The 14,367-nt window shown below is 48.1% G+C and overlaps 1 protein-coding gene across 1 annotated transcript in view; it reads left to right on the forward strand.

Annotated features, from left to right (window-relative positions):
* The first annotated feature begins 6,315 nt into the window (after nucleotides 1–6,315).
* Nucleotides 6,316–14,367, forward strand: part of TCF20 (transcription factor 20 (AR1)) — a 56,646-nt gene continuing 48,594 nt past the window's right edge. Inside the window, exon 1 of the mRNA XM_006866854.1 lies at nucleotides 6,316–12,009. Coding sequence (XP_006866916.1) covers nucleotides 6,316–12,009 — 5,694 coding nt within the window. The remainder of the gene's footprint in view (nucleotides 12,010–14,367) is intronic.

The following is a 14,367-nucleotide window of genomic DNA, read 5'->3' on the forward strand; positions in this document are numbered from 1 at the left end:
TGCCATTCAAGGTTCACTCAGGAAAAGGGACGCTGTCTCTGCCAGGTAGAAAGGGTTTTAATAGAGACATTAAGAGTTTGTCCAAACCCTGGAAGAGTGGAAGCCAGGAAGGTCAGGGAAGTGAGACTCCTGGCTGTCGTCCACTGAAACACACAGCTAGTGGGTTGCGGAAGCTTACAGGGCCAGCCTCCCATTTTTTGTGCCATCCAAATCTATCTCATGCTTCTCTTTGCCAGATGCTAACCCAGAACCATGGAGTCTGGTGTGGTGTTATAGGATAAGCACTGGACTGCAAGGTCGGTTTGAACCGCAAGGTTGGTGTTTCAAACTGACCACCTGCTCCTCAGAAACCTTATGCAGGGTCACTGAGTTAGAACCTGCTGGACGGTACCTAACAACAACCCAGAACCATACTGGAGGAAACACCAGCCCAGCTTGATCTACAGAGAGCTTAGGGTATACTGGTAAAGGGGCATTTGACAAAGAGTGAGCAGGATTGGGTAAATTCTCAGGGTGCAGTGCATCTCCTGGGTGATGGCAGCATAGTGTGGGACTGGCACTGCCCCTATACCTGAAGGACAGGAAGAAGAAGAAGGGTTTCTGGGAGCCTGGAGAAGGCACCTGTTTGGATGATTGCCTGGAGCTGGGGCCCTTGGTGGAACATTTCAGCTAATCTCAGTGACCACAGGGTGGGAGCCAGGAGAATAAATCTGTCTATCCCTCTCTCCTCCTGCCTCCTATCAGTCAGAGGGGCCAGCAGCCGGAGCCAGTGGAGCCTGTAGACAGTCTATAGGGTACCTCTCCCCAGGACCTAGCATGACTGGAGATGGACAGGGGTTACCCACCTCCCAATGGCCAGAGGCATGCATGTGGTTATATCTGAAGGATTGGAGTATCTTTTTAAAGACGTTAAAGAAGGGAAATAAACAAAAAAAAATCAGTGGTTAAGCCTGGAATCAAAGAGGAGGAAGCAGATACTTAGAAAGATGAGATGAAACTACCTTGAGAGTTTGGAGAACTCTTTTGAGACGAGACTGCATATGGGGGCGCGATGATGTCCATGTGGAGGAAGCAGGACTGATGGTGGTGTACTGGTAGACAGAGGCCTCCTGCCGGGGGGCATTGGGGGTGATGGCTGCATTGGGCCATCTGAACATAAAGCCGCTGGCTCCTGAACTTAGGTGATATACTTCTGCAATCTTCAGAAACTGCTTAGAGATGTTAGGAATAAGTGAGGTGAACCTCAGTGTAAACACTAAATGTATATAAGAGGGGCTTCAGAAAGTTCATGGAAAGTTTCCATTCTCATTTAACTCCGTTTTTCCTTGAACTTTTTGAAGTCCCCTCATGCAACTGCCTTAGTGACTTACTCCTTTGGCGTGTCAGATTTTCCTTACTACATTTGTTTTCACTACAAAAACAAGGTATTTAAGCATTTGTCATTCTTTATCATATACTTGAAAACTTTTTACATTGATGCTTTTTAATGATGGAGTAATATCAGAATGGTTTTTGTTATTAGCTGATTGTTGTTGTTGAGTGCCTTCGAGTCGATTCCGACCCATAGCGACACTGTTGTGTATAGTGTTTCCGAGGAGCACCTGGTAAGCCTGAACTGCCGACGTTGCAGTGCAAACAGCTTTGCAGTTTAGAAGTGCTGATATACTTGCTTTTGCTAATTGTTTTACTTCAAACTACTCAGAAAGATGAAACTTGCAACCACCTTCCAGTAATCAGATGCTTCCTGTATACTAAGAATATTTAGCTAGACTGGCACCCTACAGGAGGTATTTTGTGGTGTGTGTGTGTTGGGGGTGGTGGTGGATTCTGTTCTTCTAGTTCATAAACCAGAACCACCACAATAGGGAGAAGGGTGGCACACAGAGATTAGAATCTACGAGGAGGGAGGGACTGAGAACCGAGCGGTCTGCTTCCTGGTGTGGAGATGAGGCATGCAGTATGGCCTCAGAAGCATGTACTGATGCGAACACATTATGTTGTCAGTTCAGTTTTCCCCAAACCTTTGAAGGCCCCTTGTATCGTAGTGGCTCCTGTGTAGGGAGAACATGGCAGGTGGCATCATTATTTACAATCCCATTCTTCAGAAATCAGAGTTACAGAAGGTTGGTTAAACAGCATGTTAAGTATTTACTTGTAAATTGTGGAGAAAGCTCTTCATTAGTTTAAACAGTCAGAGTTGTTTTTTTTGTTCAGTTTAACCCATCAGCCATCTTTTAACAACTAGAAAAGTCCATTGGCATTAAGAACCTGGGAGGAAGCCCACCAAAACCAGGAAACATACACTCAAGCACAGAAATGACAAAGGAGGTGGGGAAGTAGCTGGAAGTAGTGTGGAGGAGGAACTCGTGAGAGAGAGGCAGAGAAGGGACTTACACTTAGAAGTATTAGTGGTAGCCCCCACCTTCAAGGCTGACCTCTGACAGGACAAGTGGCAGATGCCAGTTGATGGAGGCAGTGTCAGGAACTCGGTCTGCTGCTTGGAAGCTGTGTGGACCCAACACTTAGGTTTCCTCCTCTGTGAAGCGAGGATATTGATGCTGCTGCGAGGAATCAGTTGATAGAAATGAAGAACTTAAGTAGTACGCACTCAGCTCTTCTTGGTGCCCAGCAGATAGCTGGAAACAAAGAACACAGCAGTCTGTTGCAGCTGCCGAGGGACGTTCTTGTACTTGGCTGTTTAGAGATGGTGTTAGGTCACGTTGTTGTTGTTGTTAAGTGTCATCGAGTCGGTTCCGACCCATAGTGACCCTGTACAGGGTTTCCAAGGAGCAGCTGGTGAGCTTGAACCACCGACCTTGCAGTTCAAACGGCTTTGCAGACTGGCGCATTAACCCACAGCGCCACACCAGGACTATTACCAAATTTAATATTCGAGCAGTTGTTATCATTAGTTGCCATTGAGTTGGTTCCGACCCATAGCAACCCTGTATAAGGTTTTGGAGGAGTGGCTGGTGAGTTTGAACTGCTGACCCTGCAGTTCAAACCGACCAACCTTGTGGTCCAGTACATTATCCTGTAGCTCCACCAGCTATTCGAGTAGCTGTTTCAGGAGGAGGTGGATTCAGTGTTCAGGGTGTGGGATGACCACCTTCTACTCTGACCCATGTTTACTCTGAAGTCTTTTACTGAGGGTCTCATGTGGACCCAAGTTGGGGTTATTCCCCTGGAACTGGCCCCAAAAGATAGATAAGGCAGGTTTCCTGCCTTCTCCAGTTGGATCATATTGCTTGGTCTTCCTTCGGTTCTCCTAGTTTTCCCAACCCACTTCCACGCCTCCATTGCTGAATATGTAGTCGTGGCGCTATGGGTTAATGCACCGGACTGCAAAGTCTTCTGAACTACAAGGTTGGTGGTTAATGCTCACCAGCTGCTCTGTGGAAACCCTAATAAGTGTCACTATGGGTCGAAACCTACTCGCAGCGCTTAACAACAACAAGCCAAGTTCTTTGGGGTCCAGTTCCTACACCATTTATTTATTCCTTCACCTAGATACCTGCTATGTGTGCCTTACTGTTTTAATGACATGAGAATTCTATCAGGGAACTCACATAAGTCTGTCCTCTTGGAGCTTACCACTCCAGTGGGTGAGAGACAGACAGTAAACAAATAGCATATATGTTGAGAATGTGTTCTGGACATGGGAGGAGGAGCAGATAAGGGAGAGTTGAGGAAAAGCCAGAAAACCAAACCCACCATGGTCTGGTCAGAGTAGAACTGCACCGTAGGGCTTCTGAGGCAGATGGAAGCCTCGTCTTTCTCCCATGGAGTCACTAGTGAATTCAAGCCACCAACCTTTAGTTAGCAGCTGAGACCTTAACCAATGTGCCACCATGGCTTCTTCGAGCTTGGGGGAGAGGTTGTGATTTGCTGTGTTTGCAGTCAATGGCTGTCTTAGGCCGGGGTTTTTGGAGAAGCAAAACCAGTGAAACATTTACATGTATACATGTATATATATAAAGAGAGCTCTGGTAGCATAATGGTTATGAATCGGGCTGCGAACCTTAAGGTCAGCAGTTCGAAACTACCAGCTGTTCCGTGGGAGAAAGATGAGGCTTTCTGCTCCCACAAAGATATACAGCCTCAGAAACTGTACAGGGTCGCTTGAATCGGTTCCAACTCCATGGCACATCATTACCACCACCAAAAAGAAGTTTATTATGAAGGAAATGGCTCTGGTAGCGTAGTGGTTACAAATAGAGCTGCTAATCTCACGGTCAGCAGTTCAAAACTACCAGCTGTTCTGTGGAAGAAAGAGGAGGCTTTCTGTTCCCGTGAAGATTTCAGAGCCTCAGAAACCCTGTACAGGGTCTCTATGAGTCAGAACCAACTCCACTGTGAACACATAACAACAACAAGGTCCCCAGTGGAAGAAAGAGAGAGATTTAGTCTTGGAGTCCTGGTGTGGCCCTGGACTGCAGGGTTGGTTTGAACTGCAAGGTAGGTAGTTCAAGCTCACTAGCTACTCCTTGGAAACCCTGTAAAGGGTCGCTATGAGTTGGAACTGACTTAACAACATGTTGTGTTCATTATATTGGGAGCAAGCCACACCCCTAAGGAAACATCCCTTTAGTTGATTGGCTACTCATAGCCACTTATCATAGAGTTAGCTGTGCCTGTATTAGATTTTGTCACCATGGAATGAGCACATTCTCAACTGGTAAACCTCTCGAAATTCTGGCCTAGTCGAATTGACACAGAACCCTGACCAGTATTACAGTGACAGTGGCCAGACTGAACATGACTGCAGATAAGCATCTCAAGTGAGAGCAAAGTTTCTGAGTGTAGGGGACCATTCCAGGCACTAGGATGAAACTAGAGTTTATGGGGTAGGCTGAAGGAGTTGAGGCTCCACTGTGGAGTTTTGAAATAAGATGGAAATCAGACGTGTCTTTTACAAGGATCACTGGCTTAATCCGCAGGCAGTGCCACTGATGGCTCCGGGGAGGGAAGGCACAAGCTTCTTAAAGCATTGTAGGAACGTTGCCTACTAATAATTCACTGTACCCCTTAGGTGTTCCCACAAGTGATTTTAATGCCATTTGGAGCTAGTCTGGCTCTGTCTTCTTCATCTCTGAACCTGGGAGGAAGACAAGTCGATTCTGACTCTTAGCGACCTTGTATGAGCAAGAAGTGAACTAAAACTCAGTTTAGTTTATTGTTTTGAAAGGAGTAATGCAAAGTGTTGGGTCAATCAGATAACTTTGGGAAGGGTCATTGGATGAATAGTTGAGAGAGGTGCCTTGGGTCCAGTTATGCAGTGAGAAGAGATTGGCTCTCAAATCTGTGTAGTTGACTGCCAGTCTCGTAAAGAAATTGTGTAGGTGATGAGGTTTGCATGTCCTAGGGTCAGCAGAAGTCAGTCCTGAAGTAATATGCATGTAGATATAAGGGTCTTATTTTTGTTCTCAGGCCAGTTCCATTTCTCACAGGGAGGGGATAGGAGTGGCTGGGCAACAGGTGGAACAACAGCCGCATTATTGTTTAGAGTCTCAGTTCAGTGATCAGTCTTACATGATAGCAAAGAAATGAAAGTGTGTTTCTCACCCCCAGTCCCCCACAGTAACCGGAAGACCTGGTTTTTTGTTTGGTTTGGTCTTACTTGTTAATTGTGGTTTGGGTAAAAGTTTACAGAGCAAATTTAAACTTTCAACAATTTTCCTTTCAACAATTGATACACATTTTGTTTCCTGGCATTGAGTGCAGTTCCCTCCTTGTACCAGAACTCTTCCCACTGCCTCCCAGGCTGGCATCCCCGTTTCCATTATCCTTCTTTCCTGCTGCTTCCTGCCTTCTGAGCTTTGTTTTGGGGCAAATGCTACCCTTTTGGGAGAAGATTTGTTTTAATTTTTCCTAGTAATAAGCACATCCCCATATTTTAACCCAGTGGAATGTGAGGGAGCCCATTTATCTCCTTGGGAGATTCAAACGTTTCTGGGAAGAGTCCAGTTTCTTAATCCCATTTTTCCACAAACCTTTTTTAAGCCCCTCATATGAGGTTCTTACTCTATTGAATTTGTACTTACCCTGCTTGTTTCTTTTCGTTCCCATAGACTCCTCTGCCTCACATATCACGCCATTTCTCAGCTTATTTGCATTTTAAGAAATGGATAGGATAAGAAATAGAAGGAGGTGAAATTCAGACTAGTGAGCTTCATCTGGGCACCTGAAGCATCATCTCCCTTCGTAACCAAGACTTGATTTCTTTGTACTGAGGAGATGCTTGTCTGATCTGCTTCTTTCTCTCCTTTCCATTTCCAGGAGGGCTGTTGGCCTGCCGCTGTGCTGCTGAACAGTATGCAGTCCTTTCGGGAGCAAAGCAGTTACCACGGAAACCAGCCGAGCTACCCGCAGGAGGTACACAGCTCATCCCGGATAGAAGAGTTCAGCCCTCGTCAGGCCCAGATGTTCCAGAATTTTGGCGCTGGAGGTGGTGGCAGTGGCAGCAGTGGTGGCAGCAGTGGTGGGCGGCGAGGATCAACAGCTGCAGCAGCAGCAATGGCTAGCGAAACCTCTGGTCATCAAGGCTACCAGGGTTTCCGGAAAGAAGCTGGCGATTTTTACTATATGGCAGGCAACAAAGACCCCGTGGCAACAGGAACCCCGCAGCCTCCTCAGCGAAGGCCTTCTGGGCCTGTGCAGAGCTATGGCCCCCCTCAGGGGAGCAGCTTTGGCAATCAGTATGGGAGTGAGGGTCATGTGGGCCAGTTTCAAGCACAGCATTCTGCCCTTGGTGGTGTGTCTCATTATCAGCAGGATTACACGGGGCCTTTCTCTCCAGGGAGCGCTCAGTACCAGCAGCAGGCTTCCAGCCAACAGCAGCAGCAGCAGCAGCAGCAGCAGCAAGTGCAGCAGTTGAGACAGCAGCTTTACCAGTCCCATCAGCCTCTGCCACAAGCCACCAGCCAAGCAGCCTCCAGCTCCTCCCATCTACAGCCAATGCAGCGGCCCTCAACCCTGCCATCCTCTGCTACTGGTTACCAGTTGAGAGTGGGTCAATTTGGCCAACACTACCAGTCTCCTGCCTCTTCCTCCTCCTCCTCTTCTTTTCCTTCACCACAGCGTTTCAGCCAATCTGGACAGAGCTATGATGGCAGCTACAGTGTAAATGCTGGTTCCCAGTATGAGGGACATAATGTGGGTTCTAACACACAGGCTTATGGATCACAATCAAATTACAGCTATCAGCCTCAATCTATGAAAAATTTTGAGCAGGCAAAGATTCCACAAGGGAGTCAGCAAGGGCAGCAGCAGCAGCAGCAACAGCAACAACCACAACAACAACAACAACAACAACAACATCCCCCTCAACATGTGATGCAGTATACCAACACTGCCAGCAAGCTGCCTCTGCAGAGCCAGGTGGGGCAGTACAACCAGCCCGAAGTCCCTGTGCGGTCCCCCATGCAGTTCCATCAGAACTTCAGTCCTATCTCAAACCCTTCTCCAGCTGCCTCTGTGGTTCAGTCTCCAAGCTGTAGCTCTACCCCGTCTCCTCTCATGCAAAGTGGGGAGAATCTCCAGTGTGGCCAAGGCAGTGTGCCCATGGGTTCCAGAAACAGAATTTTACAGTTAATGCCTCAACTCAGTCCCACCCCATCAATGATGCCGAGTCCTAATTCTCATGCCGCAGGCTTCAAAGGGTTTGGACTAGAAGGCATGCCAGAAAAGCGACTGACAGATCCAGGCTTGAGTAGTCTGAGTGCCCTGAGTACTCAGGTGGCCAATCTCCCCAATACTGTCCAGCACATGCTACTCTCTGATGCCCTGACACCTCAGAAGAAGACCTCCAAGAGGCCCTCCTCATCTTCTAAGAAAGCAGACAGCTGCACAAACTCGGAAGGCTCCTCACAGCCTGAAGAACAATTGAAGTCCCCCATGGCAGAATCGTTGGATGGAGGCTGCTCCAGCAGTTCTGAGGATCAAGGTGAGAGAGTGAGGCAGCTGAGTGGCCAGAGCACCAGCTCTGACACCACCTACAAGGGGGGCGCCTCAGAGAAAGCTGGCTCCTCACCAGCACAAGGCACTCATAATGAACCATCCCGGCTCAGTGCCAGTCCTGCCACAAGAGAAGAGGCCGCTTCACCAGGTGCCAAAGACACACCGTTGTCATCTGAGGGTAACCCAAAAGTCAATGAGAAGACAGTCGGGGTGATTGTCTCCCGGGAAGCCATGGCCAGTCGAGTGGAAAAGACTGGTGGACAAGACAAGGGCTCCCCAGAGGATGATCCGGTGGCCACTCAAAGGCCATCTAGCACTGGTGGAGCAAAGGATGCCAGCCATGCAACTCTTCCACAACCAGAGCTTCCAGGAGGAGGAAGCAAAGGGAATAAGAATGGAGATAATAACTCTAACCACAATGGAGAGGGGAATGGCCAGAGTGGGCATTCGGCCGTGGGCCCTAGCTTTACAGGAAGAACTGAGGCAAGCAAATCTCCTGGAAGCCTGCGCTATAGTTACAAAGATAGTTTTGGATCAGCCATGCCACGAAATGTCAGTGGCTTTCCTCAGTATCCTACAGGGCAAGAAAAGGGGGATTTCACTGGCCATGGGGAACGAAAGGGTAGAAATGAGAAGTTCCCCAGCCTCCTGCAGGAGGTACTTCAGGGTTACCACCACCACCCTGAGAGGAGATATTCTAGAAGCACCCAGGAGCACCAGGGAATGGCTGGGGGCTTAGAAGGAACCTCGAGACCTAATGTCTTGGTCAGTCAAACCAATGAATTAGCTAGCAGGGGCCTTCTGAACAAAAGCATAGGGTCCCTATTAGAGAACCCCCATTGGGGCCCTTGGGAAAGGAAATCAAGCAGCACAGCCCCTGAAATGAAACAGATCAATTTGGCTGACTATCCAATTCCCAGAAAGTTTGAAATAGATCCTCAGTCGTCAGTGCATGAGCCTGGGGGTTCTCTCTCAGAAAGAAGATCGGTGATCTGTGACATATCTCCACTAAGACAGATTGTCAGGGACCCAGGGGCTCACTCACTGGCACACATGGGTGCTGACACCAGAATGGGAAGGAGTGAGCGTCTCAATCCAAGTTTAAGTCAGTCAGTCATTCTGCCAGGTGGGTTAGTGTCCATGGAAGCAAAGCTGAAGTCCCAGAGTGGGCAGATCAAAGAGGAAGACTTTGAGCAATCCAAATCCCAGGCAAGTTTCAACAAGAAATCTGGAGACCACTGCCATCCTACCAGTATCAAGCATGAGTCTTACAGAGGCAATGCCAGCCCTGGAGCAGCAGCCCACGAGTCCATCTCAGACTATGGCCCTCAGCAAGAGAGCAGACCCACACCGATGCGGCGGGTTCCTGGCAGAGTTGGTGGCCGGGAGGGGATGAGGGGTCGGTCCCATTCTCAGTATCACGACTTTTCAGAAAAATTGAAGATATCTCCTGGGAGGAGCCGAGGCCCTGGGGGGGACCCTCATCACATGAACCCACATATGACCTTCTCAGAGAGGGCCAACAGGAGTTCTCTACACGCTCCCTTTTCTCCCAACTCAGAAAGCCTGGCCTCCGCTTACCACGCAAATGCTCGGGCTCATGCATACGGAGACCCAAGCGCGGGCTTGAATTCTCAGCTCCATTATAAGCGGCAGATGTACCAACAGCAGCAGGAGGAGTATAAGGATTGGAGCAGCAGTTCGGCTCAGGGGGTCATCGCTGCTGCCCAGCACAGGCAGGAGGGGCCACGCAAGAGCCCCAGGCAGCAGCAGTTTCTCGACAGAGTGCGGAGTCCTCTGAAAAATGACAAAGACGGGATGATGTATGGCCCACCAATGGGCACTTACCATGACCCCAGCAGTCAGGATGCTGGACGCTGCCTCTTGTCTAGTGATGGTCTGCCAACCAAAGGCATGGAACTGAAGCACGGCTCCCAGAAGTTACAACAAGAGTCTTGTTGGGATCTTTCTCGACAGACTTCTCCAGCCAAAAGCAGTGGTCCTCCAGGAATGTCCAATCAGAAACGGTATGGCCCGCCTCATGAGACGGATGGACACGGGCTAACTGAGTCTGCCCAGTCATCTAAACCTAGTAATGTTATGCTGAGACTTCCAGGTCAAGAGGATCATTCTCCTCAAAACCCCTTAATCATGAGGAGGCGTGTCCGTTCTTTTATCTCTCCCATTCCCAGTAAAAGACAGTCACAAGATGTGAAGAACAGTAACACTGAAGATAAAGGACGCCTCCTTCCCCCATCGAAAGAAGGTGCTGAGAAAGCCTTCAATTCCTATGCCCATCTTTCTCACAGTCAGGAGATCAAGGGGCTCCCTAAGAGAGAGTCCTCCAAGGACCTCACAAGTCCTGAGACTAGAAACTGCCCAGCTGTTACCCTCACAAGCCCTGCTAAGACCAAAATCCTGCCCCCTCGGAAAGGACGGGGATTGAAGTTGGAAGCGATTGTGCAGAAGATCACATCCCCAAACATTAGAAGGAGTGCGTCGTCAAACAGTGCGGAGGCTGGTGGAGACACGGTTACTCTTGATGACATACTGTCTCTGAAGACTGGCCCTCCTGAAGGTGGGAGTGTTGCTGTCCAGGAAGTAGAGGTGGAGAAGAGAAAAGGTGAGGTGGTGTCTGACCTAGTCAGTCCCACAAACCAGGAGTTGAACGCTGAAAAGCCTCTTCCAAGGTCCTCCGAGGAGTGGCGTGGCAGTGGGGACGATAAAGTCAAGACAGAGACACATCCAGAAACGGTTACTGCTGGAAAGGAACTCCCTGGTGCCATGGCGTCTTTGACCTCACAGAAGCCTGGCAGTAACCAAGGGCGACCAGATGGTTCCCTGGGTGGGACAGCACCTTTAATCTTTCCAGACTCAAAGACTGTCTCTCCAGCAGGCATATTGGCCCCTGAGGCAAACCCCAAGACCGAAGAGAAAGAGGGGGAGACGGTAACCATTTCACCCAAACAGGAGGGTTTTCCTCCCAAGGGATATTTCCCATCAGGAAAAAAGAAGGGACGACCCATTGGTAGCGTGAATAAGCAAAAGAAACAGCAGCAGCCCCCTCTCCCGCCCCCTCAGCCCCCTCATATACCACAAGGCTCTGCAGATGGAGAGCCAAAGCCCAAAAAACAGAGGCAAAGGAGGGAGAGACGGAAGCCTGGGGCACAGCCCCGGAAGCGGAAAACCAAACAAGCAGTTCCCATCGTAGAACCCCAAGAACCTGAGATCAAACTGAAGTACGCCACTCAGCCACTCGATAAAACCGATGCCAAGAACAAGTCTTTTTTCCCTTATATCCATGTAGTAAATAAGTGTGAACTCGGAGCTGTTTGTACAATCATCAATGCTGAAGAAGAAGAGCAGACCAAATTGGTGAGGGGCCGGAAGGGTCCGAGGTCCCTGACCCCTCCGCCCAGTATCACTGAAAGCAAGGCACTGCCCGCTTCTTCCTTTATGCTGCAGGGCCCTGTTGTGACTGAGTCTTCTGTTATGGGGCACCTGGTTTGCTGTCTGTGTGGCAAGTGGGCCAGTTACCGGAACATGGGCGACCTCTTTGGACCCTTTTATCCCCAAGATTATGCAGCCACTCTCCCGAAGAATCCACCTCCTAAGCGCGCAACGGAAATGCAGAGCAAAGTTAAGGTACGGCACAAAAGCGCTTCCAACGGCTCCAAGACGGACACTGAGGAGGAGGAAGAGCAGCAGCAACAGCAGAAGGAGCAGAGGAGCCTGGCTGCCCACCCCAGGTTTAAGCGGCGACACCGCTCGGAAGACTGTAGCGGAGGCCCTCGGTCCCTGTCCCGGGGGCTCCCTTGTAAAAAAGCAACCACCGAGGGCAGCAGCGAAAAGACTGCTTTGGACTCAAAATCCTGTCTGCCAACCACTTCAGAAGGTGGTCCCGAGCTGGAGTTACAAATCCCTGAACTACCTCTTGACAGCAATGAATTTTGGGTCCATGAGGGTTGTATTCTCTGGGCCAATGGAATCTACCTGGTCTGCGGCAGGCTCTATGGCCTGCAGGAGGCGCTGGAAATAGCCAGAGAGATGGTGAGTAGGTCATCTGGAAGATGTAGTTCACTTTTATTTTTATTTTTATCAGCTATAACATGTCTGTAGATTACAAAGTCATGAAGTTTTATTTTGTTGTTATTGTTGGGTGCCATTGAGTCGATTTTGACTCAGTGGTCCCTTGTGATAGAGTAGAACTGGCCCGTGGGATTTTCTTGACTGTAATCTTAACAGAAGCAGATCTCAGCCAGGAGACTTAACTCCTCCAGAGCTTCTAGATGGTTTCTAACTGACAGCCTTTAGGTTAGCAACTGACTAGTGGAAAGCTGTTACTTACTTTTTTTCTTTCTTTCCATTTTTAGATACCTGCTGATAGTACTTAAAAGATTTAGCGCTTATCCCTTCCCACCACACACTCACCTTCAACCCTTTCTACCAGTCTCCCAAATCGATCGATCATGTGTTTAAGTTAGTGATTATGCAAATATTCAGGAAGTATGCCATGATTGTAGTTCCCTTCTTCCAGGATCCTTATTTCGTTTGCTTTTTATTTTCTTAAACCATATCTTTCCAATTCAGACTGTCCAATCCGAATATTTTGTCTTGAGGTGTGTATTGACCCTGGAGTGTATCTTCATCATTTTTTTCACTCCCCTGTTGAGTGTTGGGTACTGTCTTCTTTATTCTTCCTATGAGCCTTCACGTAATAGAACACATTATCCTTTAGTAGTTGCTTAAAAACAGCGTATAGAGGGTCCCTTTGTTGAGTCCTCGTATATCTGAACTTGTCTTTATCCCACCCCCACCCCCGATTTTCATTGAGGGTTCACTGTGGATAACGTTCTAGATTTGAAATCACCCTCCCTCCATATGTTGAAGTCCTTGTTGTCCTGTGCTCCCAGGGTAGCAGCGGAGTAGGCTGCAACTACTATACTTTGTAGTACTTTCTGTGCAGTCCAGTCTGCTTGACTCTTCTGAAAGCTTTGAGGATCTTCTCGCTTCTGGTGGTGTTGCTAAGTGCTATCGAGTCAGTTCTGACGCATAGTGACTCTTTATAGCGTTTCTGAGGAGCAACTGGTAAGCTTGAACTGCTGATCTTGTGGTTTAAGCCGACCTTGCAGTCCAGGACTCTTGGGTCTTGAAAGTTCTCAGTATTCTGCTTTGAGGTCAGTCTCTATTTAAGCCAGTGTGCTGAGTGCTCTGAGAAATGTGTCCATCAGAAAACTCATGTCTTTCAGTGTAAGAAATCTGTTCTCACTCTGGCATTTCTGCTGAGTCTTGTGCCTCCTGAATGGCTCCAGTGGCTTGATCGTTTCTCTCATGTTTGCTGTTCCATGTCTTTGCCTTTTTTCAACATTATTATCAAGCCTCTTGTTTACTTATTTCTGTTCTCTTCAAGAGCTTTCTCTTCTCTAAATAGACTGTTTTTAAAAACAATCATAAGTTGTTTTGTGGTTGCAGTCGTTGCTCTTTTTTGCACACATTATATGGCTTTGTTTTGCTTTTTTTTAATGTGAACTGAGTGATAGTTTACATGGGGGAACATCAGCTTTACGCCACCATTTCATTGCAATGATTACAGTCTCCTCTATGCATCATCATTCAACAGTATTTGTTTCTATTCCCTCTGGTTTTGTTTTTGATTTTTGGTGGGGGGGGCAGGGCAGAGGCTGTATACAAAAACACTCAGGAATATATAATAATTTAAATAACCAAAGGGCACATTCTGCAAGCCTGCCTCCTAGCCGCCAGTACTCAGTCCCTCTCTCTCCATGAGTCTAGAGTCCTCAGCTCCTCCATGTCTGCATCTCTGCTCCTATCTCTGGTGTCGCTGCTTCTCTGGATAGGGTCCCGCATTCTGTTTGTGCTCTTCTTCTTGTCAGTTTTAGGGTCCTCTGTTTCTGGACTGTAAGATTAACTATTCCCCTGTTTTTGTTATAAAACTTTTACCTTTCAGTCACAATTAGCCATGATAACTATTACTATTGAATCGTAAGAATCTTATCCCCATCTCTTTTTACCAGACCCATCTAGACTAGATGAAAACTATTCAGTGGTGACTCTTCCACCGCACACTCTTAAACTAAACTCTCTCTTGAAAACTTGTAAGCCGGTCACTTTGTGCCTTTATCACCCCCTCATTTTAGGTAGCCAGTGTCTAAGTTGCCTGTCCCTATCTGCTGTGTATACAGAGGGGATAGGATTGATACTTGATGTGAAGACTCCTTCCCTCTTAGTTGGTGTTTTGAGCTGCTACATCCATAAGTATAAGGAGCTCTGGTAATGTAGTGGTTACAAATTGGGTTGCTAACCTCATGGTCAGCAGTTCAAAACTACCAGCTGTTTCATAGGAGAAAGATGAGGCTTTCTGCTCCCGTAAAGATTTACAGCTTCGGA

Source organism: Chrysochloris asiatica, unplaced genomic scaffold (assembly GCF_000296735.1).
Source record: "Chrysochloris asiatica unplaced genomic scaffold, ChrAsi1.0 scaffold00097, whole genome shotgun sequence".
Classification (NCBI taxonomy): Eukaryota; Metazoa; Chordata; class Mammalia; order Afrosoricida; family Chrysochloridae; genus Chrysochloris; species Chrysochloris asiatica.